The following is a 26596-nucleotide window of genomic DNA, read 5'->3' as shown; positions in this document are numbered from 1 at the left end:
TGGTAACCTTATTTTGGTATTAAGCATAATTTTGTTATGCTTGGCTACTCAGTTTTGTGCTTAAGAAGCTCTGAGAAATTGGGCCATCAAGATCTGGGTAAATTTGACATGAAATTTTGAACATCCGTTGACCCCATTGCATGCCGTCACACGTGCCTACTGCTTGTCCGTAGTCAGCCATTTTGGATTTTGGAAGTCAAGATATACATGAAGATAATAGGTGTTTGTCTAACTGGGCTAAGGGAATGCCCTTGTGGGGTACTTTACACGATGGAACAATGTACACCACAAGGGATTTCGTTGTTCAACCTGGACCCCGCAGGGAATTCTTTGTTCAACCTGAGTTCGATCTCACAAAGCGATAAAATTCATCCCAATGCTCATTGTCAGTAAAGCCATAGTGATTTGTTTTGCGGCATCACATTTTACTTAACAGTTACGATATCAGCTCTTTGTGAAATCGGCCCCAGTACCCCAGAAGGGAGTTCTACAGAAAGGGGAATAATATAACAACAACAGTAGGACCTCACAAACTGGATCCGTATTGTTATGTGCACACACGTAGCCTAAAATGACCACTGCAAACTAACGAAAGGGGAAATTTGAATTAAGCAAATTGGCACACTCTTGACACTCCTATTTGGTGACATTTACCTGATACGGCCCAACGTTTTTGTTTTGTAAAGAGGTAACAAGTTTTCACTCTTTTTTCAGCAATAAAATACCTCACTGAAAATGTAGAAAGAAAACATTGTTATTTATTTTAACGTCTTTATTTATAACTTTGGCAACTTGAATAATTATTAACAATTGTTCTTCTCTGGTAACACCTGAACGCCCTCTTGTGAGAGTGAAAAACAAGTTTTTCTGGCCCTTTAATTTCTGGCTGTTCTTCCCATGACTCTACCCATAACTGTGTGACTCTGAGAACGATTTACCCATACTTAATCTTGCTAAGCGATTACTTTTTTTCTACAAAATAATAATTTGTTAAGGTGATCATAAGTACAAACCCCTTTGTCAAAAAGGGCGTGGCATTGTAGGGAGTTATCTTATGACCCGTATACAAACGGCTCGCCTGATACTCGTTTAAAACTCTACCTTGAGAGTAAGGACTTTGCAACTCTTTCCCAGATAACAAGCGAGTTCCAAACTTAAAACGTGTCCAGGGTGTTTTCAAAGGGGCTTCAAGTCTTCCCTGGCTGTGCCCACTGATACTAGAGATAGAGTTCTATTGGCGATCTCCATGATGTTCATGATGGCGTTGTACACGGATGTGGTTAGTCTTGAGTGACGACGTTTATTTTGTTGAAGTAGTTGTCGATATCGCAACACGAATTACTGGAGAAGAGATATATATGCATCACACAAACATCTGGATCGAAACTGAAAACTAAATGTGTAGACTTGCTCCAGTCCTTCTGAGTCAAGCTCTAAAACAGTCGATGTAGCGCCCTCTACCGGGGGTTAAAACAAAACGTGGTCGCCAGTCAAGACTATGGGCTGTGGTCGTTTTGTGGCACCGTGTTGTCCGGTGGACCGTCCGCCGTGCTGAAGCTGTTTCAGACGGTACCACATTTGTCGTATTCTCGGTCAGCCTGGCGTATAGCTCTGCACAGACACGCCGATAGGATCATCACTAGGATCTGAGGGAAGATGACAACAACGAAAACAAGGTAAGAAGAACTTCTACATCCAGTTAATGCCAGGGCCAAATTTCATAGAGCTGCTTAGCGGCCGTTTCCCATTTCATAGCGCTGCATAACCGTAAGCGCACGAACAGGCATGCTAACCTTCCAGTGATTATTGCACAAACACGATATAATTTTGCACCTGTTTCTTTTAAGCAATACCTTTCTCCTGTGCTTCGCAAATAGTTACGCTTACTGGCTTCGTAATTTTTATTGAGCCCACTGATATATATATATTATAGGGATCAGAGTTTTTGTTGAGCCCCATTACTCACCAAACAGCACCACCAGCTTAAATACACCATACTGGCAGCATTCATTGTCATACAAGTTACTATTCAACCAGTGGTTAGAAAATAGAACCGGTTACTCCCATCACAAATGTGCCCATCAGTAGTGGACGCTACATCTGTCGGTATTTTCTTGTCGCTGGTGTTTCAACGCTCAACATTGTGCTGGCCCAACTCTTGTAACTTTCTATCACGTTTTTTACTTGCACCTTAATTTATAGTTTATCATCGCACACACAACACAGTTATCTTTAAGTTCCCCAAACACACACGCACACCTCTCCACTTCTTACGTTGCCCAACATATTCAACTCCGTACAATGGTCCACAGTTATAAATCACTCAATCACTGCGCCCGGATTAGCTCTCCTTTTCCTTTCATTGTGGACTTGTTCTTATTCACTCCGCTCATCAACCGGTAAATCCCTCGCAGTCCATGAAAACCATGGAGGAAGGAAAAGAAGGAGCTCGAACGATCCGCAAAACCGCAGAGTAACAAAAGAATACTCTGACAATGCCCCTGTCTGGCCAGTGGAAAAAGATAGGAGACCTCCAGCTGGACGGCCGATTAACGAGTAGGATTAAATCTCTTTGTACAGAACGTGTGGTACCGCCAGTCTGCGCTCTTGCCTGCGTGTAAAGTTGAATCATTGGAGACAAGAATTGTGAATATACACGTTTTCATTTACCGTTTGTGGTGTTTCGCTGAAACATCATGGCATATTTTTACATTTTTTGTAACTTTCCGGTCAATAGCGGTGGATCAAAATTTGGGTATATGCACTGAAGGGTAGTTGGTATTCAATTGTGTTTTTCGATTTGGTGAGCACAAGTGTACACAATTTTTATCAGGTCTCAAAAAAGTTGTTTTTCTGTATTATATCCATACGCCATACGACACCATAGTTGAGTGAAGAACCAAAAGTGTGCACGCACAAACTCACATACACCAGGTCGCCCATTGTCTGTGTAAGGTATGTGGGTGATTACGAGGTGTCGTTAAACGACCGCGGTACCGCAGGTTCGACTTTTGAAGTCCCTTCGTTCGAGCTCCTTCTTTTCCTTCCTCCATGATGAAAACACACGTGGCCTTTGTCATTGTCGCTACCCATCCAGACCAGGAACTCAAAATCCCAGCCTTCAAAAGGGCTCTTAAGACCCACCTGTTCCCCTAGATTTTAATCGTGTAAAAAAAAAAAAAAAAAAAAAAAATCGAACACTCTATCCATGCAGCGCTTTTCAGAACGATTCGCGAAAAACTCCGTTACGCACTCATGTTATACGCCATGGTAGGGAGCTCCAATTTGTAGAGCCACTTTGTTGAAGCTTATAACTAACATAGGGTGCGTTCGTTTAGCTTCCCTGGGTCGACCCCGGTGTGTGGCGTTTTTATTTTTCAGGACGAACGTGGGTAATTATCTGCACACGTTCGTCCTGGAAAGAAAAAAAACGTCACACACCAGGGTCGACCCAGGGAAGCTAAACGAACGCACCCATAGCAAACTCCCAGACACGACGTCAAAGCATTATCATTTTGATGCGCGCCGTCAACGGCAGAAGTGTTTTTTTAAAACCTTAAATAGAAAGAAAAAAATGTTTCACCTGGAAAGCCGCCACCGATGAACTTACAGCAACAACTGTGTATATATTTTTCTCTAACATTTCTGTAACTTTATCTTTGCATCCCTGTACAACAAAAAAGAAAAGTAAAACTGTTTGTAAGGCAAAGGGCAGGGTATGAAAACTGTTCCCCTTATCATGGGGGGGGGGGGGGGTGCGTTCGGTTAGCTTCCCTGGGTCTACCCCGCGGTGCTCACTCGGGTGAGCCCCTGACAAGAGCTAATCGAACGATCACACTCGCCCTCTCGTGGTGACGGCATGTACCTCAGGTCACCCCATGGAGGACAAAAAAGATATATTGTCTTCGTCCATGGTCACCCCAAGTGACCCACTCCACAAGCAGGGCGATGGGGGCTGACCCGTGCCGGTGAGCCCCGTCAAAGCTATTCAAACGTACCGGGGCAGACCGGGGTTGACCCAGGGGAGCCAAAACGAACGCACCCAATACAGCTATTGACTAAGTATACACATGTACGTCGGATTTAACTGTGAATATCCAGGACCATGAAGGCCATGTTAAATTAATGGGAGGGGATTATGGACAGGTGCTAAGAGGCAGATCTCTGGTGTAACTCAGCGACGTCAGATGTTTAAGCTATAAATCATTTAGTATAGACCTTATCGCAAATACTCTGTACGCGCGCTTGGGCGTGGAATGTGCATGCTAGTCTAGCTAGCGATCAAGTTTGATTGATCGCTAGCTGGACCAACATGCACATCATGCAACAGTTACATGTAGCGCTTGCGCAATAGGTATTTGGAAAGCTAATCGAGTGGCCATCTTGATTTTACTCCATTCCAACTCATTGTAACCAAACTGGGGCTGGACGAAATAATAGCCTGGTGCCATGTTTGCGCAGTGAATGTGAGCATGCATTACTGTTATTGGAAACAGGGAACATGACCGAGATAAAGGTATACAGGTACTTACATCCTCAAAGACGCCCTCATCGGCGTCACAGTCCAGCGTGCAGTTGGCGCCACATGATTGCGGTATAAACTGCCCCGATATAAGCCAGTCATCCGGGCCGTTAGCTCCACAACATTTTAACTGTTGGAATAAAAAGTTAGAGGGGTTGCTTAAACACAACAGAAATGGTTAAAGGGGGGGGGGGGTAAAAAAAAACTACCTTTAGTAATTCGCAAAGACCAGTTTTATTACTTGGTGTATCCAGACATACATAATAACAAAATAGTCTGTGACACGTTAATTTTTGTCTGAACTGAATTGGTCATCAAGTGAATCATGAATTAACAAAAACCCTACCTTGTTTCACAATTAATTTTGTGTATTTAAAAGTCAATAGAAGTCGATAAAAGTGAGAAAATACCCTTATGAAAAGAAAAAGTTTCTTCAGAGGAAGCAGTTTCTTACTATGGTTTGAATAAACAAAGGCTCTCCATTGCTCGTTCAAGTATAATTGTTTTACTGAACATTATTTTTGAGTAATTACCAGTAGTGTCCAGTGTCTTTTAAACACATTTATTTGCAAGAGTGCACAACTCCTTTAAGGTTTTAAAACAATATAACACTACACGAACACCCACATCTCTTTAATCACATTTCAATTTACCGAGTGGTTTTTCTGGTCGCGTCGAGACAGCAACTCCACGCCGGTAAATGGCTCGTGTACCCAGGCGATGCGAAACAGCTTTAATTGCCCAAGATTCACGGACTTAAACAACTATTAATTCTGTTAAGTGCTTATGAATTGCAACCAGCGGTCAGTGTGATGGTGACCTTTTCAACCCTGGTCCGAGCGGTCTCAAATGCATGGTAAATGACTCCTTCAAAAGGTTTCGTCTAATAAATTCAGGCTTGTAAGCTTCGTTTGGTAAAGTAGACCACAAGGCATTTTCTCCTGGTAACGAGTAGCCTTAGAAGTTGTAAATTTCTACTGGGGTATAAGTAAGGGCACCGAGACAATGACCAGGGGGCATGGAGGCAATCGGTGCCTTCGTTGTCTCAGTAAACGGATGTGTTTATTTTATTAATGAGGCTACATTGAACCCCATGTTCCGCCCTCACACACGCGTCTACTACTGATTGGCTGGGACGCTCGCGGCCATTTTGGAAGCTACGTCGCGTGTACAAGGAAAATGTATACGTTTGGTTATCGCTCTAAAAATTAATGTGACGTCATTGTGACGTCAATGGTTTATATCATGAGATATAATACACTTACACTCGACTGCGTGTAGTCCACAGCAACCTGCGTATTCGATTCCGTAGAATATTTATCTTTGACCAGCGTCTCGAAGTAGTCGCCGACTTTCTCGCCCAATTCTTCCCGATTGAGGTAGGTCCAGGCACTCGCTCCGATTTCGACTCCGAACAGAAGAAACAGTACCACGAAATACTAAAAAAAAGAAAAAAACATCAATTAGTATTTTTCCCCCTCTTCATATCCAGCATAATTATGTCTTTTAATTTTGTCTTTGTGTCTGGACTTGCCACAGTCTTTGGGGTGAATTTTCGATTTGAACCATTCGAAAGAAAAGATTGGCCATCTTGTTATTTGGTTAAGTCGCCAAATAATGGTATGTGGGTCTCCATTCAATGACACCATGTTATGAGCCCCTTCTCTTTTCATCAGTGAACTGGGTTTTTTTCCCTGTGTTAAAACACACGGGACCAACGGCTTTACGTCCCATCCGAAGGACGAAGCAATGGTTAAATGTCTTGCTCAGGGACACAGGTGTCACAACTGGGATTCAAACCCACGTTCTGCTGATTGAGTCCAGTAACTGCTAGGCCATGGCACGTCACAATGTCATAACGATAATGCATTATTAATAAAACATACTTTACTGTCTTACCAATCCAAGTAAGCATATGCTTTCCTTGACGGCCCCGCAACATCCCAGAATTCCTATGGTCATAATAGCGCCACCAACGGCCATGAGTACATAGGTTCCTATGTTGTAGGCACTCACTGCGGATAGTACTTCCTCATCGCTGGTAGCCGCCAGATGAGGGAAGAAAACCTGATTGTAGCGTAACCATAAACCGAAGCCGAGCATGGCGACACCAGCTAACTATGAAAATCGAAAACAAGGATAAATAAAATTTAACTTTTGAGGACTCTAGGTGGCAGCAGACTAAGCAATTAAAACCATTGTTCTTGGAAATGTGTGCATGCTTAGAACAACGTAAACAATTGGTGCGTTCCATTAGCTTCCCTGTGTCTACCCCGCGGTGCTCACTCGGGTGAGCCCCTGTCAAGAGCTAATCGAACGATCACTCACCGCTCTAGTAGTGACGTCATGCACCTCGGGCCAGCCCCCAAGTGACCCACTCCACAAGCAGGGCACTGGGGGCTGACCCGTATGAGCCCATGGAATGACGTCAAGGCTATTCGAACGCACCGGGGGAAGACCGGGTCGACCCAGGGAAGCTAAACGAACGCACCCTATCTTCTGGCAAATACCCATTGCGCAAGCGCTAACTGTTGAATGAGGTGCATGCTGGTCTAGCTAGCGATCAAATTTAAGCGCCAGCTAGACCACCTCATTACACGCCTATATTTTGTTCAATAAAGTCCCTGCATTAAACACATAACTCTCTCTACTTAATATTTGTTACCAATTCATATCACACAAAAAAAAATTGTTTCGAAATCATCGGCGTATTTCGTGACAATTATTTATTTACTCAGAGTGATTGCAAAATTTGTGCCGTATCGCCATGTGTCCAAACAACTCCCTGTGTGTACAAAACAGAATAAAACAAAAAGTTCATTTGCACACGAGCGAGTCGAGGCCTAGCCCGCAGGCCGTCTTAAAATAGAAATCTCCCTGGTAATTGCACCAGCCTATACGCGCTGAGAGCTCTCGTCACATTCGTAAATTAAAAATTCCTTTAAAGTTGAGGGGAGACTGAACGCGATTGACCATTAAAACAAGAACAATGATCTTTTTCAAAAAAAAATTGCTAAAAATTATTTTGAGTAATTACCAATTTACATGACCCCTTGCATATGACGTCACGAGCCCAACAGGCGCCCAAATTAAGGTTGAAGGAGGCAAAGGTAAGGGGGCAGTGGTACCTTTTATATAAACACGAATGCGCATTATCCTGAAACAAAAGTTTAACAACCCGGTACTTGTTTAATCTTGTGCAAAGTTGCCCTGGTTTTCAGTTAGGCTTTTTAAATAGAACTTTAGATGGTTCCTTACCAAAATCGATTGTTTATACGAACGTTAACTAATTGGAAATCTGTATCTTTACACAGCTGCAGATTGTGGCTGATCCCCGGCGGATTCAAAAATAGTTAATTATGAAAAATATTGCTTAAATATAGAAAAACAATACTATCTGCTAGCGGCCCCAACCTAAACCTCGAAAACGCGGCCACTATTTTTTTTATGACGTCGCTCGAACCAAATAAGAATCTCGAACATGCACGTGTTCTTTATATCTTGATGGCATAAAACCCCGGAGGGGGTACGGGGCGGTTTTATGAAATCAACGGCGTGTAAAATCGCGAGAGCCGCGCTGCTGGAAACTGTCTTCGGCTTGTTACTGAACTTTTGCCGGGGCCAAAGATGAGCGTACTGGAACGGCTGCTTCTGGCTAATAATATAAGTAAGGTAGATTTTGAGGAGTCGCCAACAGTTTTTTTTTTTTTTTTTACTAAAAAGGTTGGCGGTATTGTCTTTGATTTCATAGACTTGTTTCATGCATTGCGTGTGCTTTTACTGTAAATAATTGCCTGAATCTAAACGGTGATTCACATAAAATTTGAGAACCCAATAAAAGGCTTCAGGCCTGAAGGCTGTTAGTATTGAGTGAGAAATTACCACTTTCTCAAAAACTGCTTTACTTCAGAGGGAGCCGTTTCTCACAAAGTTGTATACTATCAACAGCTCTCCATTGCTCGTAACCAATTAATTGTTTATGCTAACACTTATGTTGAGTAATTTCCAATAGTGTCCACAGCGCCTTTAAAGGAACACGTTGCTTTTTAGCGATCTAGTTGGTCTTTGAAAAGCGTTTGAAACCATTTCTTATGAAATGCAAATGGCAGATAGATAATTTAAAAGTAGAATATAATTATCCACACAAGTATTACTCGAAATTGCACAGTTGTTCTTTTACGTCGCGAAGAAACACGGTCGGCTATTTTGTGGAGACAATTTGACTCCATAAAATGGCCACCCGAAGGCAACGTGTTCCTTTAAGAAGGGTTAACCCTTTTTTCTGAGGCCGGAAAATACTCGACGACTGAGCGAGGGTCCGTGTGGCAATCAGGGCTTGTTATTGAGTGGGATGCGCGGGTAAAGCGACGAGTGAGAGGGGGTTAAAATGAGAATCATTATGATGGGATACGGTATGTGTGTAATGTTGGCCAAACATTTTTGTTCGGCAATCGTTGCTCTAATCAACATAATGTAGACCTTCAGCCCGTGGAAACAAGCTGGTGATAAAACGCTGCCATTTTTACTGTATTTGAATCAAGATAATGTACGGTGTGATTATTTAGGCAGAGTGAGAGGGGTTAAAGGCAGTGGACACTATTGGTAATTACTCAAAATAAATATTGGCATAAAACCTTTCTTGGTGACGAGTAATGGGGAGAGGTTGATGGTATAAAACATTGTGAGAAACGGCTCCCTCTAAAGTGACATAGTTTTTGAGAAAAGAAGTATTTTTCCATGAATTTGATTTCGAGACCTCAGATTTAGAACTTGAGGTCTCGAAATCAAACATCTAAAAGCACACAACTTCGTGTGACAAGGGTGTTTTTTTCTTCCATTATTATCTCGCAACTTCAAAGACCGATTGAGCTCAAATTTTCACAGGTTAGTTAGTTTATGTATATGTTGAGATACACCAACTGTGAAGGCTAGTCTTTGACATTTACCAATAGTGTCCACTGCCTTTAAAATTAGAATCTTTGTAATCAAGATGAGGTATACGGTTTCGTGTAATGTTTGCCTAACATGTTTCTTCTTCGGTCATCCTTGTTCTGGCTTTATCAACATAATGAACAGCCCTTGGAAACATCAATACGCTGCGGCTTTTACTGTCTTTGAATCAAGATAAGGTACGGTAGTGCTTATTTTAGCAGAGTGAGAGGGGTTAAAATGGGAATAATTACGAGGTACGGTATGTGTGTAATTTTGGCCAAACATGCCCCATCTCCTGCCACCATTGCCTTAGTTTAATCAACACTTCACGGAGGCAATGAAGGCGATTGCCTTTATGCCCCCTGGTCATTGCCTTGGTCCCCATCAAATGCTCCAGTAGAAATTCACATTTTCCTCATAGGGTGCCCTTTTACCAAGGGGAAAATGCCTTGGTGCCCTTGCCCTTTCAAACAGTCCTGGGCTTCTATACAAACGTTTGTATTACCAATAATTCTAGGCGGGATTACCAAATATACCTTTCCTTTTAAGTATTCGGAGATTTACATCATTATATTAAACCAATGTTCATTGTCGCTGATTAAAGATCAAATGATACATCTTTGTACAAGATTTCTACAGCTGGGCTGAACTAAAACCAACTCTCTTCGAATCTATGAATGCGTCAATCAATCCATGGTTAACTCCGTAGGTCTTTGTTCGGCTGCAGCCAGTCCTCGACCAATGACGTCACAAAATTTGCATATACGTAGGCAAGCGCATCCTGAAACAATAAAGTCTTCAAGATCACAAAATGACAATCACTTCCGAAGGTCTTCTCCATGGTTGATGAATGGACTTAAATCAAATCAAATTCTCTTTATGGGACATGACGTTTTAACATTTTTGTGTGTCTGCACATGTCTTATTTCGTGCCTCGTTTTTTGTGAGTTTTATCTTTTTAAAGAATGCTTCGACCGGAACAGAGGGGGATACACATTATAAATAGAGGAAGTTTGGAGAGTGTTTTTGGTTTGCATTTTGATTGATTCAATTAGTTTAGTTTGGAAACATGTGCACACTCGGTCAGTCGTGTTTCACTTTACTTCGTTTAAACACAACTATGCATTGTATGTGCTGGGGTGTACACGTAGGCCTACATGTGTAATGTATATGTAGATTGTTTTTCTGCCAACAAATTGGACACGATTTGGGAGACCTACTTCTAAACCCATACCGAGCAGACTTTGTCAGCCCCTTGCTATATTTCAATCCAGCAATAACCACCTCAAATTACACTCATCCACCGGAGAAAATGCCTTGGTGCATTTGAAGGAAACATACCTGGGCCCAATTTCGTAGAGCTGCTTAAGCACAAAATTTTGCTTAAGCAAAAAAATCCTTGCTTAGAAAAATCAGATAACCGGCCAAGAATCGACTCAATTGTTATGCTAAGTAAACAACAGCTAAATACTAGTCATAAGCAATGTATATGGCATGAAATTTTGGCCATTAACATGTGTAAAACAAGCGAGCTATTTTCGTGCTTAAGCATTTTTTTTTGCTTAAGCAGCTCTATGAAATTGGCCCCTGCAATCCCTTTAAAGGATGCCTCAATTTTGATGAGCATGCACTAAATAAAAATGTCCGAATGGTGTGACTTCCAAAATGAAGTTAAGGTTGTTATGCCATTACGACTGCTAGTAATTACTAAAATGTGTACAACCCCTTTAGACACGTCTGTAAAATAAGCTTCAATTATTTAGATGAGCACTACATCAACATGTCTGAATGCTTTGACTCATAAGAGTCTAGGTTATTAAGCCATGCCAGTGCTAGCTGTAAATCATCAACGATGTATCAACCCATCACATTGATAGTAATGGTATAAACATACGAGACAGTTTGGGTACCGGCAGAGTTGATTAAACCGAATGCTTGAACGATGTGACTTTTATAACTTAAAGGTGTTTAGACCTATACAAAGCAATGTACTCTGAACACAGACATTCTGGGTCAGAGAGTTGACCCGGTTTAAGGTCCCAGGGGCCTGTCATATATGTGGGTCAAGATGAACCGGAAATACCATGAACATCTGACGTCACACGAGGCTCGTGAACAGACTTTTCTATTGTAACGTCACATGCAGAGTTTTTGCCAACAGACAGTCAAAGTGTTACACAATAATAACAAATAAGTTAAGAAATTGTGGGGGGAAAAAATATTTTAGCTTATGAATATTTACAGAAAATGTTGCAAGGCTAATACCGCCAGATAGTGAGATACCTGCTGGCCGGATGCTGCTAAATATACAGATAGAAATATCTCAAGGGATGTTTTCTATCATCATCATCATAAGACCGTGTAAGTTTTATGTAAATCTGTGATCTTAGACGATTTTCTTTCTTAACAATTCTGAAATGTTCCTTTAAAGGCAGTGGGGAGGCAATGGGGAGACGTTGATAATTTATTATAAAACAATGTGAGAAACGGCTCCCTCTGAAGTAACGTAGTGTTCGAGAAAGAAGAAATTTTTCACGAATTTGATTTCGATACCTCAGATTTAGAATTTAAAGTCTCGAAATCAAGCATCGAAAAGCACACGACTCCGTGTGACAATGGTGTTCTTTCTTGCATTATTATATCGCAACTTCGAAGACCGATTAAGCTCAAATTTTCATAAGTTTGTTATTTTATGCATATGTTGAGATACACCGAGTGAGACGGCTGGTTTTTGACAATAACCAAACGTGTACAGGACCTTTAACAGTTTTAAAACCGTTTTAGCCGCCAATGCTCACCGTGAATGTCTGCAACACCCCGGGGTGAATGTGGCGTTTTCGACGGTTCAGACAAGACATGGCTCGGTCGCTCATGCTTCATGTTGCCCGGTCTTTTATTATGAAATTTCTCCGTCTGTGACCTTTACTTAATTTGTTTTTATTTGTGGAAAACCCTCCGGGAATGTTTCTATCAACATACTTCGGATAGCATAGAGGTAAATACAGATTGGGTTTAATGCTCGGAGGAACGGTTCAAAATAATCGAATATTATGCCATACTAATCCGTGTATAAAAATACTACAGTTTTGTTCGTGTTTTAAAGGCAGTGGACACTATTGGTAATTACTCAAAATAATTATCAGCATAAAACCTCATTTGGTAACGAGTAATGGGGAGAGGTTGATAGTATAAAACATTGTGAGAAACGGCTCCCTCTGAAGTGACGTAGGTTTCGAGAAAAAAAAGAATTTTCCACGAATTTGATTTCGAGACCTCAAGTTTAGAATTTGAGGTCTCGAAATCAAGCATCTGAAAGCACACAACTTCGTGTGACAAGGGTGTTTTTTCTTTCATAGTTATCTCGCAACACCGACGCCCAATCAAGCTCAAATTTTTACAGGTTTGTTATTTTATGCATATGTTAAAATACACCAAGTGAGAAGACTGGTCTTTGACACTTACCAATAGTGTCCAGTGTCTTTAAGCGAGTTTTTTTTTACTTCTCTTTTGAACTTTAAAGGGCCTGTATACGTTTGGTAATGACCCTGAGCATTTGCAACAAAAACTATTGTACAAAATAGTATAGCAGCTGAAGCATATTTTAATCTGAGAAAAGATTAATAGTGAATCTAAATTTCAGATATCTTTGGGTTGACAACAAATGTTACAAATTTAGGTATTTTTTTCAACCTATGCGTAAGTTGGAAAGAGTCATGTCACGTTATGGGCCTAAGCGAGTACACAACCATTTGTTATAATAAATCTAACAATAAATAAATAAAATAAATAAAATGTGTTGTGTTTATTTATGTTTTAAGGCCACACTTGCCAAAATGCTGTTCTTGGCTACAAAACGAGTATGGCTGAACGCAGAAATGCAATAATAACGAAACATATTTCATTAACTGAATTACAAACGGTCTTGAGAAATATCATTTGCACTGACCCAGAAACTTATAGGGTAAGGTTCTGCAACTCTCCCCGTACAGTTGTCCAGGAGTAATCTATTTATGGCAGATAAATGAAATGGTGTGCATTTCGCTGGCTCCTGCCGGCATAGCACATTGATTGGCTTCAGGGCATGTTTGAGAAACATCACACGACTGTGCGGCACCATAATGTAGCCCGAGCCCTAAATGTAGCCCGGACCTGAATGTAGCCCCAAACATGTACCTAAATGTAGCCCCTTGTGTTGATAGTCTCAAATCAAGACGCTAGCGAAAAAAAATGTATTTGCATATTATACGTGTAGAGGAGGAGACTAGCTGAGAGTTAAAGGCATTTGTCACTTATGGTAATTACTCAAAATAAGTGTTAGCGTAAAAACTTATTAGCGGTTAGGAAGAGTATAAAATAAACACAAAAACTGAGAAACATGTTATGCATGAAAATCTTCTCTTTTTTTTTTTTTCTTTTTTTTTAACCCCTGTACTGTTTCTAAAACCACATTCCTTGGTGAAGGAATTGTTTCTCAAAAAGTTATTATGTCTCAAATACATATTCTTCAGTTGCAGTACTTCTTAAAGCCACTGGACACTTTTGGTAATTACTCAAAATAAGTTTTAGCATAACGAGTTTCTTGGACGAGCAACGGATGGCTGTTTATAGTATAAAACATTGTGAGAAACGACTCCCTCTGAAGTAACGTAGTTTTGACAGAGGTAATTTCTCACTCAAATGTTAAAAGACTTCAGGCCTGAAGCCGTTTATTATGGACTGAATCTGGTAAGCGTTGATGTCGCCGTGCTTAGCAAATTTGTATGCTTAAGTAGCTATGAAATTGTGCCCTGATGGGCAAGCTACTCTCTTAAGGTAAAAGAGTGAAAAGGCACTCTTTGAAGAGCCATATGAAGGACAACTCTTTTACGAGTGGTCTTCCACTCTTTTAGATTGAAGTTTGCATCTATTTGAGTGATTTTTCACTCTGTCCTGGAGTGAAACCCTTCTAAAAGAGTGAAATAACCAATACTCTTTTTAAAGAGCCATATAACGGACAGCTCGAAAAGTAAAGAGTGGTGTTTTTCACTCTTTTACTTAAGAGAGTAGTGCGCTAAGCACTGTTATCATTTTTGCGTGCTAACCATTTCTAATTGAGTGCTGCTTCGATCGCTACCTGTGTTCGGCACTGGCAACGACACCCAAAACAAACATGGCGCTTCAAATCTCCACTATGGAGAGCAATAGCCTCCTATCACCCTCTAGATACATCTTAATATTTTCATCTTGTATACACCCTTAATCCCTCGGAGGCGATTTAGCGACGTGCGCGGCGACAAAGAAGTTGAGATCACCAACGTGAAGAGAGAGTGTGAGGAGGAGACCAAAAATTCATCACTTAAGACGCGAAAGCCTGAGAACTTTTAGCCCTTGACGGGGCGCACGTATCGCCTGTTTTATGGTTATACCACGGGCGTGATATATAAGTACCACGGCTGGCGGAGCCTGCGATCGAACGCTTTATGGAACTGGACACCTTTGATAGTTTGTCAAAGACCAGTATTCTCACTTGGTGTATCTCAACATAAATTGTGCATAAAATAACAAATCTGTGAAAATTTGAACTCAATTGGTCATCGAAGTTGCACAAGAACAATGAAAGAAAAAACACCCTTGTTGTACATGGCTTCAGGCCTTAAGTATTTTAATAATATTTGAGTAAGAAATTACCTCTTTCTAAAAAACTACGTTACTTCAGAGGGAGCCGTTTCTCACAATGTTTTATAACTAACAACAGCTCCCCATTGCTAGTTACCAAGTAAGTTTCGATGTTAACAATTATTTTGAGTAATTACCAATAGTGTCCAGTGCCTTTAAAAAGGTCGGCGTTTTTTCAACTCGTACACACGTCTATATTCTGTCTGGCTCAGCACGATTCGACATGGTCACGTGATCGTCATGGTTACACAAATAGGCCTACCCATATGGCCTCGAAATAAATAAGTTAATATCAAACCAACATTATGTATTTGTGTCATGTGCATACGCAATGACACAATGCAAACATTTTTGTTATCATATGAACAAATAATTAGTGTTTCTTTACCTTTAAAAAACCCACAAAATCTGTTTCGACGGTCGCTATATATTAGAAGCTCAGTGCTTTGACATATCACTGAATCTAATCCAATACCACGAGCCAGTGCATATTCAATTGGTTTATTAGACCATGTAATCTCACACACTGGAACATGGTATCTTCCACCGTTCGCGATCGTATTAGCACGGCGCAAGATCTCCCCTCCCCCACTATAACGGTACACCAACCCCTTCGATCTAACAAGATATATTTCACTCCCAGCCTCCAGCAGAAACAATTCTTCACTGCAATGGGGTGTTAAAATCGACACCATTGGTGTTGTCATAAACACTGAAGGGAAAATCAAAATAACACTTGTTTCAAAATAACACTTATTTCAGCCAAGACAATCCTACATTGGTGTTATTTCAACACCGTGATGTTTAAGACAATGGACACTATTAGTAAATGTCAAAGACCAGTCTTCTCACTTGGTGTGTCTCAACATATGCATAAAATAACAAACCTGTGAAAATTTTAGCTCAATCGGTCGTCGAAGGTGCGAGATAACAATGAAAGAAAAAACACACTTTCCACACGAAGTTGTGTGCTTTCAGATGTTTGATTTCAAGAACTCAAATTCTAAATCATGAGGTCTCGAAATCAAATTCGTTGAACATTACTTCTTTCTCGCAAACTACGTTACTTCAGAGGGAGTCGTTTCTCACAATGTTTTATACTATCAACCTCTCCCCATTACTCGTCACCAAGTAAGGTTATATGCTAAATAGTTATTTTGAGTTATTACCAACAGTGTCCACTGCCAACAGTGTCCACTGGACTTTCTTGGCTAAATGCTGCTAGCTTTGCCTAGTCGTGGTTTTCCTCTTGGTTTTTCTTTGCATTCCCTTTTTTGTTTTTTCCTGTCATTCTCTGAGCGCTTTGTAACCTTTGGAAAAGGCGCTATATAAATGGTTTTATTATTATTTTTTATTATTATTTAAATTTGATTCTCTACTCGGTATCTAAAATTTTTATGCGAGAACCCAATTTTAGCACCCAAGTTAATGTGTAATTAGTGTGTCTTCACCTTAGAAAAAAAACATCTTTTTTGACGGTTGCTTATATCACAACTCAGTGCTTTGACATATAACTGCATAATTATATCCCCTTCCCCACTACCGGTACATCCACCCCTTCGATCTAACAAGGTATACACTCCCGGCCTCCTGCAGAAACATCTATTCCCTCTCTCTATGCTTAGATAACGTTTATTTTCGTGGAGATTATCTCATTTAATAGTTATCCTCTATTTACCAATGCAATCCACCACCAACCCGTGGGATATTTTCATTTTATGTTCACGTTTTAAAGGCATGGGCACCTTTGGTATCTGTCAAAGACCATTCTTCTCACTATGGCCTACCTGTGAAAATTTGAGCTCAGCTGGTCGTCGAAGTTGCGAGAGAATAAAGGAAGAAAAGACACCCTTGTCGAACAAATTGTGTGCTTTCAGATGCTTGAAATCGAGAACTGAATTCAATTCAAATATTTTAGTGAGAAATTACTTCTTTCTCAAAAACTACGTTACTTTAGAGGGAGCCGTTTCTCCGAATGTTTTATACTATTAACAGTCTCCGTTGCTCGTTACTAGGTAAGTTTTCATGCCAAAATTTGTTTTAAGTAATATCACCAATATAGTGTCCATTGCCTTTACGTCATGACAAAGCGAAATTGTTTGTCAGTACAAAATTATCGCAAAGCGTTATCTCGGATCTCCAATTCGGGCAAAAAAGTTACACCAGACTCAACTATGGTGGCTTTAAAGGGACTTCGCAAACATATATTGACGCCAACATATTCACGACTTGTACAACAAGTTGCAAATATTGACGCAAATATTTGCGACTTGTGGTAGCCTACAAGTCGTGAATATAGGTGCCAATATTTCTGTCAATATATATTTGCAATGTCCCTTTAAAGCCACCAGACTAAACCCCCAACGCCTTTAAGGGTATCCGCCGGTTGTCCATAGATAAACTTTTCCGAGGTGCGAAAATGTCAAACATGTGTAACATAAGTAGAGAGATGCATTCCAATGCGTCTATGTCAGATTGGGATCTTGATACACGCTTGCCAATGTAACTCGTATTTGGTTCGCATTTTTAAACTGTTCATTAATCATGATTTGTGTGGAGTGAACTTTGATTCACCAAACCATAACATCCAAAAGGCATTCATTTATGACTGCACCTTTAAAGGCAGTGGATACTATCGGCAATTAGTCAAAATAATTATTAGCATAAAACCTTACTTGGTAAGGAGTAATGGGGAGAGATTGATAGTATAAAATGGTGTGATAATTGGCTCCCTCGGAAATGACGTAGTTTTCGAGAAATAAGTAATGTTTTATTGTCCACGAATTTGATTTCGAGACCTCAGATTTAGAATTTGAGGTCACGAAATCAAGCATCTGAATGCACACAACTTCGTGTGACAAGGGTGTTTTTTCTTTCATCATTATCTCGCAACTTCGACGACCAATTGAGCTCAAATTTTCACAAGTTTCACAATAACAACAGCAACAACATAAACAACAATGTGTTGTGTATCTTTATTGTGGGCTTTAACATTAAAACCACAGTGCTAGAATAAAAGCATAAGAGAAAAAACATAACCGTACGTGTGAGTCAACTCGACCTAAACTAACTGGCTCTGACTTCGTGCAGCCGGGCAGGCAGTTCATGAATTTATTATCAGAGTGTGGATTGTTGTGCTTGCCCAGTTTAATATCGCCATTCAATCTCGACTTACGTTTCTTTCAACCTGTTCTTTCTCAGCAGGTGCCATTTTGTTTTGAGTTCATCGTTGTTGATCGGTTTTGACTTGTGTACAAGTGCGCTATCATTGGTTAAAGGCAGTGGACACTATTGGTAGCTACTCAAAATAATTATTAGCATAAAACCTTACTTGGTAACGAGTAATGGGGAGAGGTTGATAGTATAAAACATTGTGAGAAACGGCTCCCTCTGAAGTAATGTAGTTTTTGAGAAAGAAGTAATTTTCCACGACTTTGATTTCGAGACCTCAGATTTAGAATTTGAGGTCTCGAAATCAAGCATCTGAAAGCACACAACTTCTTGTGACAAGGGTGTTTTTTTCTTTCATTATTATCTCGCAACTTCGACGACCGATTGAGTGTAAATTTTAAAAGATTTGCTATTTCATGCATAAATATGTTGAGATACACCACGTGAGAATACTGGTCTTTGACAATTACCAATAGTGTCCAGTGTCTTCAAAGGGATGGTACATCATTGGTTATCGGAATAGTACATTCAATCCAATCCTCTTACAGTTATCAAGAAACATATCATAGAGATATGGTAGACCTACGTCATACTTGGTTTTTGGAGTAACATTTTATTCAAATCCTCCAGTTTTCAAGACATATATTATATTTTATCATAAAGGGAGTGACGTCAGTGGTTATTGGAAGAGTACATTTATTCCAATCCTCTAGTTTTCAAAACATAAAGGGGTGGTACATTTCTTTTCAGCAAACCCTTTTTTGCTTAGAAGTTTGTTATGCTTCACAGGTTGACAGACGCCCAGAATTCTGAGCTGTTCAATGGGGGAAAAGCTTGTTAAAACTTTTTAACTTGCAATATTTAAAACATTTTTTAAGCTTTTAGTTGTGGTCAGTTTTTTTTCTCCTTGTATTTTTTTTTTTTTTTTGCCTTAGCTGTTCATGATATTCAATATGTTTTTATGAATAACTAATTAACTAATTAATAAATTAACAAATTAACAATTAACAAATGAAAACAAAAAACTTTCAATCTTAAAAAATACTGTACACAACTTTGTATTGCACTGGGCAACTTTGGTCATATTATTGTCAACATTATATTAGAATTGCAAGGGTCGTGGGTTCGAATCCCACCGAGTAACATGCCTGTGATATTTTTTCACAGGACTCGGGAAAGTACTGAGTATACAGTGCTACCACACATCGGTGTATGGGTAAAAAAAATATATATATATTCTTTATCCCCGATGCAAATTTAACATTTATTATGTCAACATTATGCAAATCTGTGAAAACTTGGACTCAATTGGTCGTCGAGGTTGCAAGATAATAATTATAAAGTATTTGTTGTACACTTTCAAAAGCCTTTGAATTTGAGTGAGAAATTGTCTCTTTCAATACCAACAGTGTCCATTGCCTTTAACAATGTTGTGTACACAAACAACATTTTTGGTAAAAACAAAATCACCCAAGGCAGTGTGTTGAAAAACACCATCATGCACCTCAGGCACATTAGTGGACAACCCCTCCCCCCCCCAACCTTTTCAAAAACAGTTCTGGTGTAAAAACTCACCCATGTGTTCAAAAACACCACAATGCATCACAGGCACATTTAATAGTAGCCACCCCCCCCCCCCCCCCCTCTGCGCTCCCAATTACTTTGAGTCATTACCAATAGTACCATCAGTGTCTTTATCAATAATATACCAAAATTTAAATAAAAACAAAATTAGGTATATAAACTCACCCATAGCAGTGTGTTAAAGAACACCATGACGCACCTCAAGCACATCAAACACCCCTCCTGCGCCCCCATCTCATCAATTGTCCTAACGTGGTATCGGTGTTGTCTCCTGCTGGACGTACCTCCCTCTTCGTCAATACCACCGTCGTCTTGAGCTCTTTCACCCCTGTTCCACACCCGTCGAGCCTGGCTTATGGGCTTCGCCCGAGATAACGCGAGCACGAAAAATTCCAGCGTGCCGTTCGAGTAGTTGGACGCGGTTTCCCAACGCCCCGGTTCGGTTTATGTTATTAATAAAAATGATAATTAGCTCTTGGGACCACGTAGTCCTTAAACCGGTTCACCAATCGCCGGCCGGATCTATTTTTAAACTGGCGTAGGAGAGTGGAGCTGGTGAGGTGTCAGTTTTCCTGGAAGGGTCGTCTTGGAGATCAGGGAGCCGACGAGAGAATAAATTTGACCCCGTGTTGTTGTTTTTTTCCTTTGCTCTGGAGCCGAGAAAACCTTGGTGTTGTCATGAAAACCCCAAATGCGTCTGGCTTCAGTGTTTGTTTAAGTGACGTCTGGACGTTGGGAGATAGATGCTAAGAATAAACTTCAAGTGTAGTCTCTTGTTCAAGGAGTTATGAGGAGATCAAGCTGTTTGTATCTGGATTGGTCTTGGTTTTTTTTAATTTGTTTTATTAGTAGTGGTGTACGTGATGATTTTTTATACCGGTAAGCCGCCCTGGTGGTCACTGTCGGAATTATAATCGATATGGCATCATCTCAGCAGGGCCACACGTACAGACGTTGATGCATCCCGCGAGACTATAGATCAAAGTCGTCTGTCTTTCCTAATCATTTCCCCGCCATGTTCTTCCTTTCACCTGAATAGCATGTCCTTAGATTAGCATCATGTCAAGTTGGTATGACACTGCTCTAGAATTGCAGAAGGTCGTGGGTTCGAATCCCACCTGAGTAATATGTTTGTGATTTTTGTTCTTCACAGAACTCGGAAAAGTACTGAGTATACAGTGCTAACACACATCGGTGTATTGGTCAAGTCAAAATTAATGTTATTTATCCCCGATGTAAATTCAACATCACTATCAAATCATGAGTTTCTTTCGGTGGTTTGCGAACTTGAAATATACGCGTATTCCGGTTCACTCGTCTTGCTTTCTCGTCACTGGATTAGATAGCATTGTGATGTACATTGGGCCCGCATGGCCAATCGAAAATATGTCTCTCTTTTTTTGCTACTTCACGGTTTACTGATGGCGCCAACACAAGCAGTCCTAACTCGATTTCTGGTTCAAGACTTACTAATAACACTACGCTAAAATTGAGCGGTCTTCCAGATGATGAAAATTAACCAGCCGTCCATGTGTATAGACTTTCTAATTGGAGCAATTATTACCAATATCTTCATCCAGAAATAAAATAAGCCAATATCGGATTCTGTTGGAAGTAATCAACGATCTCCCGCTGTCGTACTGATAATAAAAAAAATATAAAAAAAATTAAAAAAAATATTACCAAATTCTCAATCACGCTAATTTAGTCTGGCTTACACTTTGCAATTACCGATTTGTGGCTTGTTTCGTTGTAATAAACAAGCACCTGTTTTTATCGAGTCTGACGCCTGACGGCCTCGATCTTCGTCGAGTCTTCAACGGCAAAGCGGACTGATATTTTTTTATTTCCCGCTCAGCGGAATTTCATCAATGTTGTCACCTTCAATTAAGCCACGATCAAGGTTTCGTGGTAACAGCAGGTGCCCGCCAAGATGGCTACAGGAGAAAGGAAGAAGAGAGAAAAAAATTATTAGGAGAAGCAAAATACAAATCAAGGAGGAAGAATTAAAGATCTCCGGGGAAGGGAAATAGGGGTGTGAAGTTGTTAAAGCCACTGGACACCAGAGGTAATTGTCAAAGACTAGATCCTCTTTTGGTTTTTACCAACATAATAAAATAACAAACCTGTGAACATTTGGGGGCTCAATTTGTCAACGAATTTTCAGAGAACAATGAAACAAAAAACACCCTTGTGCGTTCAGATGCAGTGTTTTATATTTTTTTGGAGAGAGAAATTACCCTTTTCTCAAAAACTACGTCATTTCAGAGGGAGCCGTCTCTCATACAGCTCTCCGTTGCTCGTTACCAAGCATGTTTTTACGCTAACAACTGTTTTGAGTAATTACCAATTGTACGTGCCTTTAATTCAGTCTCTATGCATTATGTATGCGTATTAAAAACACATTAACTTACAGTAGGGGGGGGGGGGTAATAATAATTGGAATTTTTGAGTTTAGAACTTTTCGCGGGGGAATGTGTGAAGCAGACGACAATGGTTATTGAACGATCCCAGACAGATCAATGGATTTATTTCAAGATGGCCGCGATACTTGTATCTTGATATCTTGATTGTAACGCACAGGCGCGTGACTTTCCGTGTCAGGGTCACCGAGAGGCAATATCGATCGACAACCCCCCCCCCCCCCCCTCCCAATCCGTCTATAGTCAATGACCAGTTTTTCAAAGCATCATGTAGGACCGTAATTTCTATCCTGGGTCCAATTTCATAGCACTGTTTCGGTAAGCAAAATCATTTACGTGCTTATACTGTAGCAGAACAAATTGCTAAGGAGTTAGCGTATTTCACAGGTTAGCAATAAATTTAGGCTGCCATATTGCGCGTTCAGGTTTGATTTGCATTGTAACTTCATTTATTTTCGTGCAGTTAGGTCTAAGCAGGTGGAGGTTTAATAGTATGAAACGGAAATCGCGCAGTAAGCACACAATCGTCCGCTAAGCAGCTCTATGAAATAAGGCCCAAGGCTCAAATAAAGCACTAAAGATTCTTCTTAAAATGGACTGTCAGTACTAACATAGTGATTTGTTCTGTGAATACACTTTGCTTATAGTTGTTTCTTAAATGGCAGCCCCCTTTTCAAAAATGGCGGCCAAATGGCAGCGTGAAACATTTGTTTGTTATTGTACATAACGCATGTAATGTTTAAAACAAAATGTGTAAGGGTAAAATTTAAACTATAATGAGCATGTTTTTGTTTTATATGTACGTAGGATTTGACTGCGAATCTCCATGTAGACTGAATGTAAGGTCAAAGGTGATTATGGAAGCGTATTGACGTATAGGATCAAGGCTGGCGGTATTCACGAGTCTCGAAGTGTGACGTCAGGTGTTCAGGCTAACTGATCAGCACAATGGGAGACATTGTATCGCTAGGTGGCAGTAGACTACCAGGTAAATCTCCATTGTTTATAAAGAACATACGCGCATTACCGATAATATAACAACGGATTTACCTGGTAGGTCTGCTGCCACCAAGCGTTTCAAAAGGCGGAAATTATAAATTAACTTTAGAGATAATTTATTAAATAATTATGTGCTTTTTCTTTAAGTTAGTGATTTGAAAACTACGTAATTATTTCGTAACTTTTTATCTCAATGTTCTGATTCTCGCATCAATATTTTTCTGCAAAATCTTTAACCTGGTCAACTCTAAAAGCAGAGGGAGCATTATATCGATAATTGCCGGAACAATAACTAACGAAATCAGAACATCGATTAGGATAAAAAGATAAGAAATTAATTTACTGTTTTTGTGAGTCATTATTCCGACAATTTAATTCAAGCCACGTATTCATCACGTGTTCCCAAAACGAATGCGCGCGCCCAACAGTATGTAACCCAACTTAACCTTTGACCTAAATACTGGAGCCAATGCCTATTTTAATGCTAAACAACAACAAAATGGGCCAAATTTTATAAAGCTGTAAGCAGAAGTTACTGTTGACAAAATAATGCCTCTGCTTGGCAAAATTTAAGTTGGGGTGTCAGCCTTTAAAACGCATACTAAATGTAGTTTTGGCTGGTAACCTGTTTCTGCTAAGCAATACTTTTCTGTACTTAGCAAGTTTTTGTGCTCACACAGGCAGATGAAATTGGGCCCCGGTAGTTCACTTGGTAAACTTTTCTCTGCTGTTAAGCATAATGTTTTTGTGCTAAGCTACTTTGTGTGCTTAAAGCATAGTTTATAATTGTTTGTTATGTATTATAATGTGATAATACGTCTGTTTACTTGTAATATGAATTGTTTGTTTTTAAAGACAGTGGACACTATTGGTAATTGTCAAAGATTAGTCTTAACAGTTGGTGTATCAAACCTGTGAAAATTTGAGCTCAATTGGTCGTCGAAGTTGCGAGATAATAATGAAAGAAAAAATACCCTTGTCACACGAAGTTGTGTGCGATTAGATAGTTGATTTCGAGACCTCAAGTTCTAAACTTGAGGTCTCGAAATCAAATTCGTGGAAAATTACTTCTCTCTCGAAAACTATGGCACTTCAGATGAAGCCATTTCTCACAATGTTTTATACCATCAACCTCTCCCGATTAAACTGGTCACCAAGAAAGGTTTTATGCTAATAATTATTTTGAGTGATTACCAATAGTGTCCACTACCTTTAATAACTCTAAGTATGCATGGTCCAAATGGAAACCAGTTCTCTATACAGATTTGGCTCACCCTGGGTAAAAAAAATAAAGTAAACAAATACATATCTAAATAAATAGCAGCCTGGGTGACCCGACATTATAGCAGAATGCATATGGCGCACTATAGCAATTTTGTATGGGTTATTGGTGCTTTAGGGTGGACGTACATAATAACAGAAGATCTGAGCTGCATGCATACGCAGACGGACAGGGAATGCAATTACTTATGTACATAACTTGTGTGTCCACTTTTACGCTATCACTTTAGAAATAACGTTCTTAAAGACCCGGACACTATTAGTAATATTGTCAAAGACCAGTTTTCTCACTTGGTGTATCTCAACATAATAATGCACAAAATAACAAACATGTCAAATTTTAGCTCTTGGTTGTCGAAGTTGCGAGATAATAATGAAAGTAAAAACACCCATGTCACACGAAGTTGTGTGCTTTCAGATGCTTGATTTTGATGCCTCCAAATCTAACTCTGAGGTTGAAATCAAACTCGTAGAAAATTACTTCTTTCTCGAAAACTACGTTAAACTTCAGAGTGAGCCGTTTCTCACAATGTGTATACTATCAACAGCTCCCCATAACTCGTTATCAAGTAAGGTTTCATGCTAACAATTATTTTTGAGTAATTACCAATAGTGTCCACTGCCTTTAATAATCTTACCGAATAAAAGTGTTTAAGATTTTTCTTTGCAATTATAATATAATGATAGCATTTTGATTGTGGCAAATAATAAATATAATTGCAAATAACAATTGTTTCAAGTCAAATCTCAGGTTATACCCTTAGCACTGACTGTTTATTAGTAATGTATTTCTTTATTCTCATTGATCTTTAAGACGCATGACCAAAATGTAAAACAGCCGCTGTGCTGTTTTTGTATCCTGTAAATAAAGATCTTAAAATAAAACAAAATAAATGAAATAAATAAAAACAATAAACACTGACAAACCAACTAGTAGTTATTCTGTCAATTTTTTTCAATTTAAACAAAAACAAAGTGAGATAATAAATCATAAAGTACTGACCATAAATCATCACATCCGATTCCAATTAATTCTTCTAATGTCCTTCAAAACATAGACGGCAAACGTGTCACTCAAACACCTCCGAAACAGACCGTGGTGTCTCAGCAAATTAATTTTCCACTGAACCCCGAAAAGCCTTGCGCGAGGTGCCGTAGCGACCTTCTTTATACGCCGGTGATTTTCACAGCTTTCCCCCCGTAAAACCACCCGGAATCCCTGGCTAGGTCCCCTTGCTTCTCGGTGTACTACTTGGTGAAGATGTAAAGTATGCAGGGACCGTGGTGTGACTACTCGGGGAAGATGGGTAAATTTATAACACCTTATTGAAAAACCACTTGCCGTGTATCATCACTCCATCCAAGGGGCATCTTCAAAAGTAGACTTGCGTTAGTCCTGCTACCATCTCTGTCCACCACTGAGGACCTCATTACATTACCACGCAATTTTTGACAGTATCGAGGGCAGGCCTTTGGAATGTCTAACAGGCACTTTGGCCTGCAGGTCTACTCTACTTTATTAAGTGAATGGAAACTCAGCATAATTAGAGTAAAAAGTGATTGATCGTGTGGGACCCTGATCGAAAAAACAGATCAACTGGTCGTGTACCCAGTGCTTAATAGTATTGAATATAATGATTATCCCAAAAGGGAGCAGACTGTTTTACCTTTCATTCAAGCCTGGGCCAAATTTCATAGAGCTGCTCATGCACAAAAACTAGCTAAGCACCGTAATATGCTCACCAAAAAAAGGGTTTGCTAAAACACAATTTCATATGTAGCAGATTTTTTTAAACAATATTATTTTGCTTAAACGGCTCTATAAAAGTTGGCCCTGGCTTGACTATAGATGACTGGCTGAGAAAACCAAGATGGTTATTACAAATTATCAGGGCCAAACTTCAAAAAGCTTTTTGAAGCAAATACTGCTTGACAAATTAATTCCTTTGCTTAGCAAAACTTAAAGGAACACGTTGCCTTGGATCGGTCGAGTTGGTCTTTGAAAAGCGTTTGTAGCCATTTGTTATAA

The 26596-nt window shown here is 39.8% G+C and overlaps 1 protein-coding gene across 1 annotated transcript; it reads right to left on the bottom strand.

Moving 5' to 3' along the window:
* Positions 1–14: 14 nt before the first annotated feature.
* Positions 15–20967, bottom strand: LOC139953530 (CD9 antigen-like). The gene is made up of 6 exons (XM_071952974.1): positions 20030–20967; positions 6422–6640; positions 5788–5961; positions 4533–4652; positions 3584–3667; positions 15–1646 (listed from the first exon to the last, which is right to left on the bottom strand). Exons 1-6 carry the CDS (start codon positions 20096–20098, stop codon positions 1563–1565), a joined length of 750 nt encoding a protein of 249 aa, XP_071809075.1. The 5' UTR covers positions 20099–20967; the 3' UTR covers positions 15–1562.
* Positions 20968–26596: the final 5629 nt, after the last annotated feature.

The sequence above is a fragment of the Asterias amurensis genome, chromosome 22, assembly GCF_032118995.1.
Source record: "Asterias amurensis chromosome 22, ASM3211899v1".
Classification (NCBI taxonomy): domain Eukaryota; kingdom Metazoa; phylum Echinodermata; class Asteroidea; order Forcipulatida; family Asteriidae; genus Asterias; species Asterias amurensis.
This window is presented reverse-complemented; position numbering and strand designations above follow the sequence as displayed.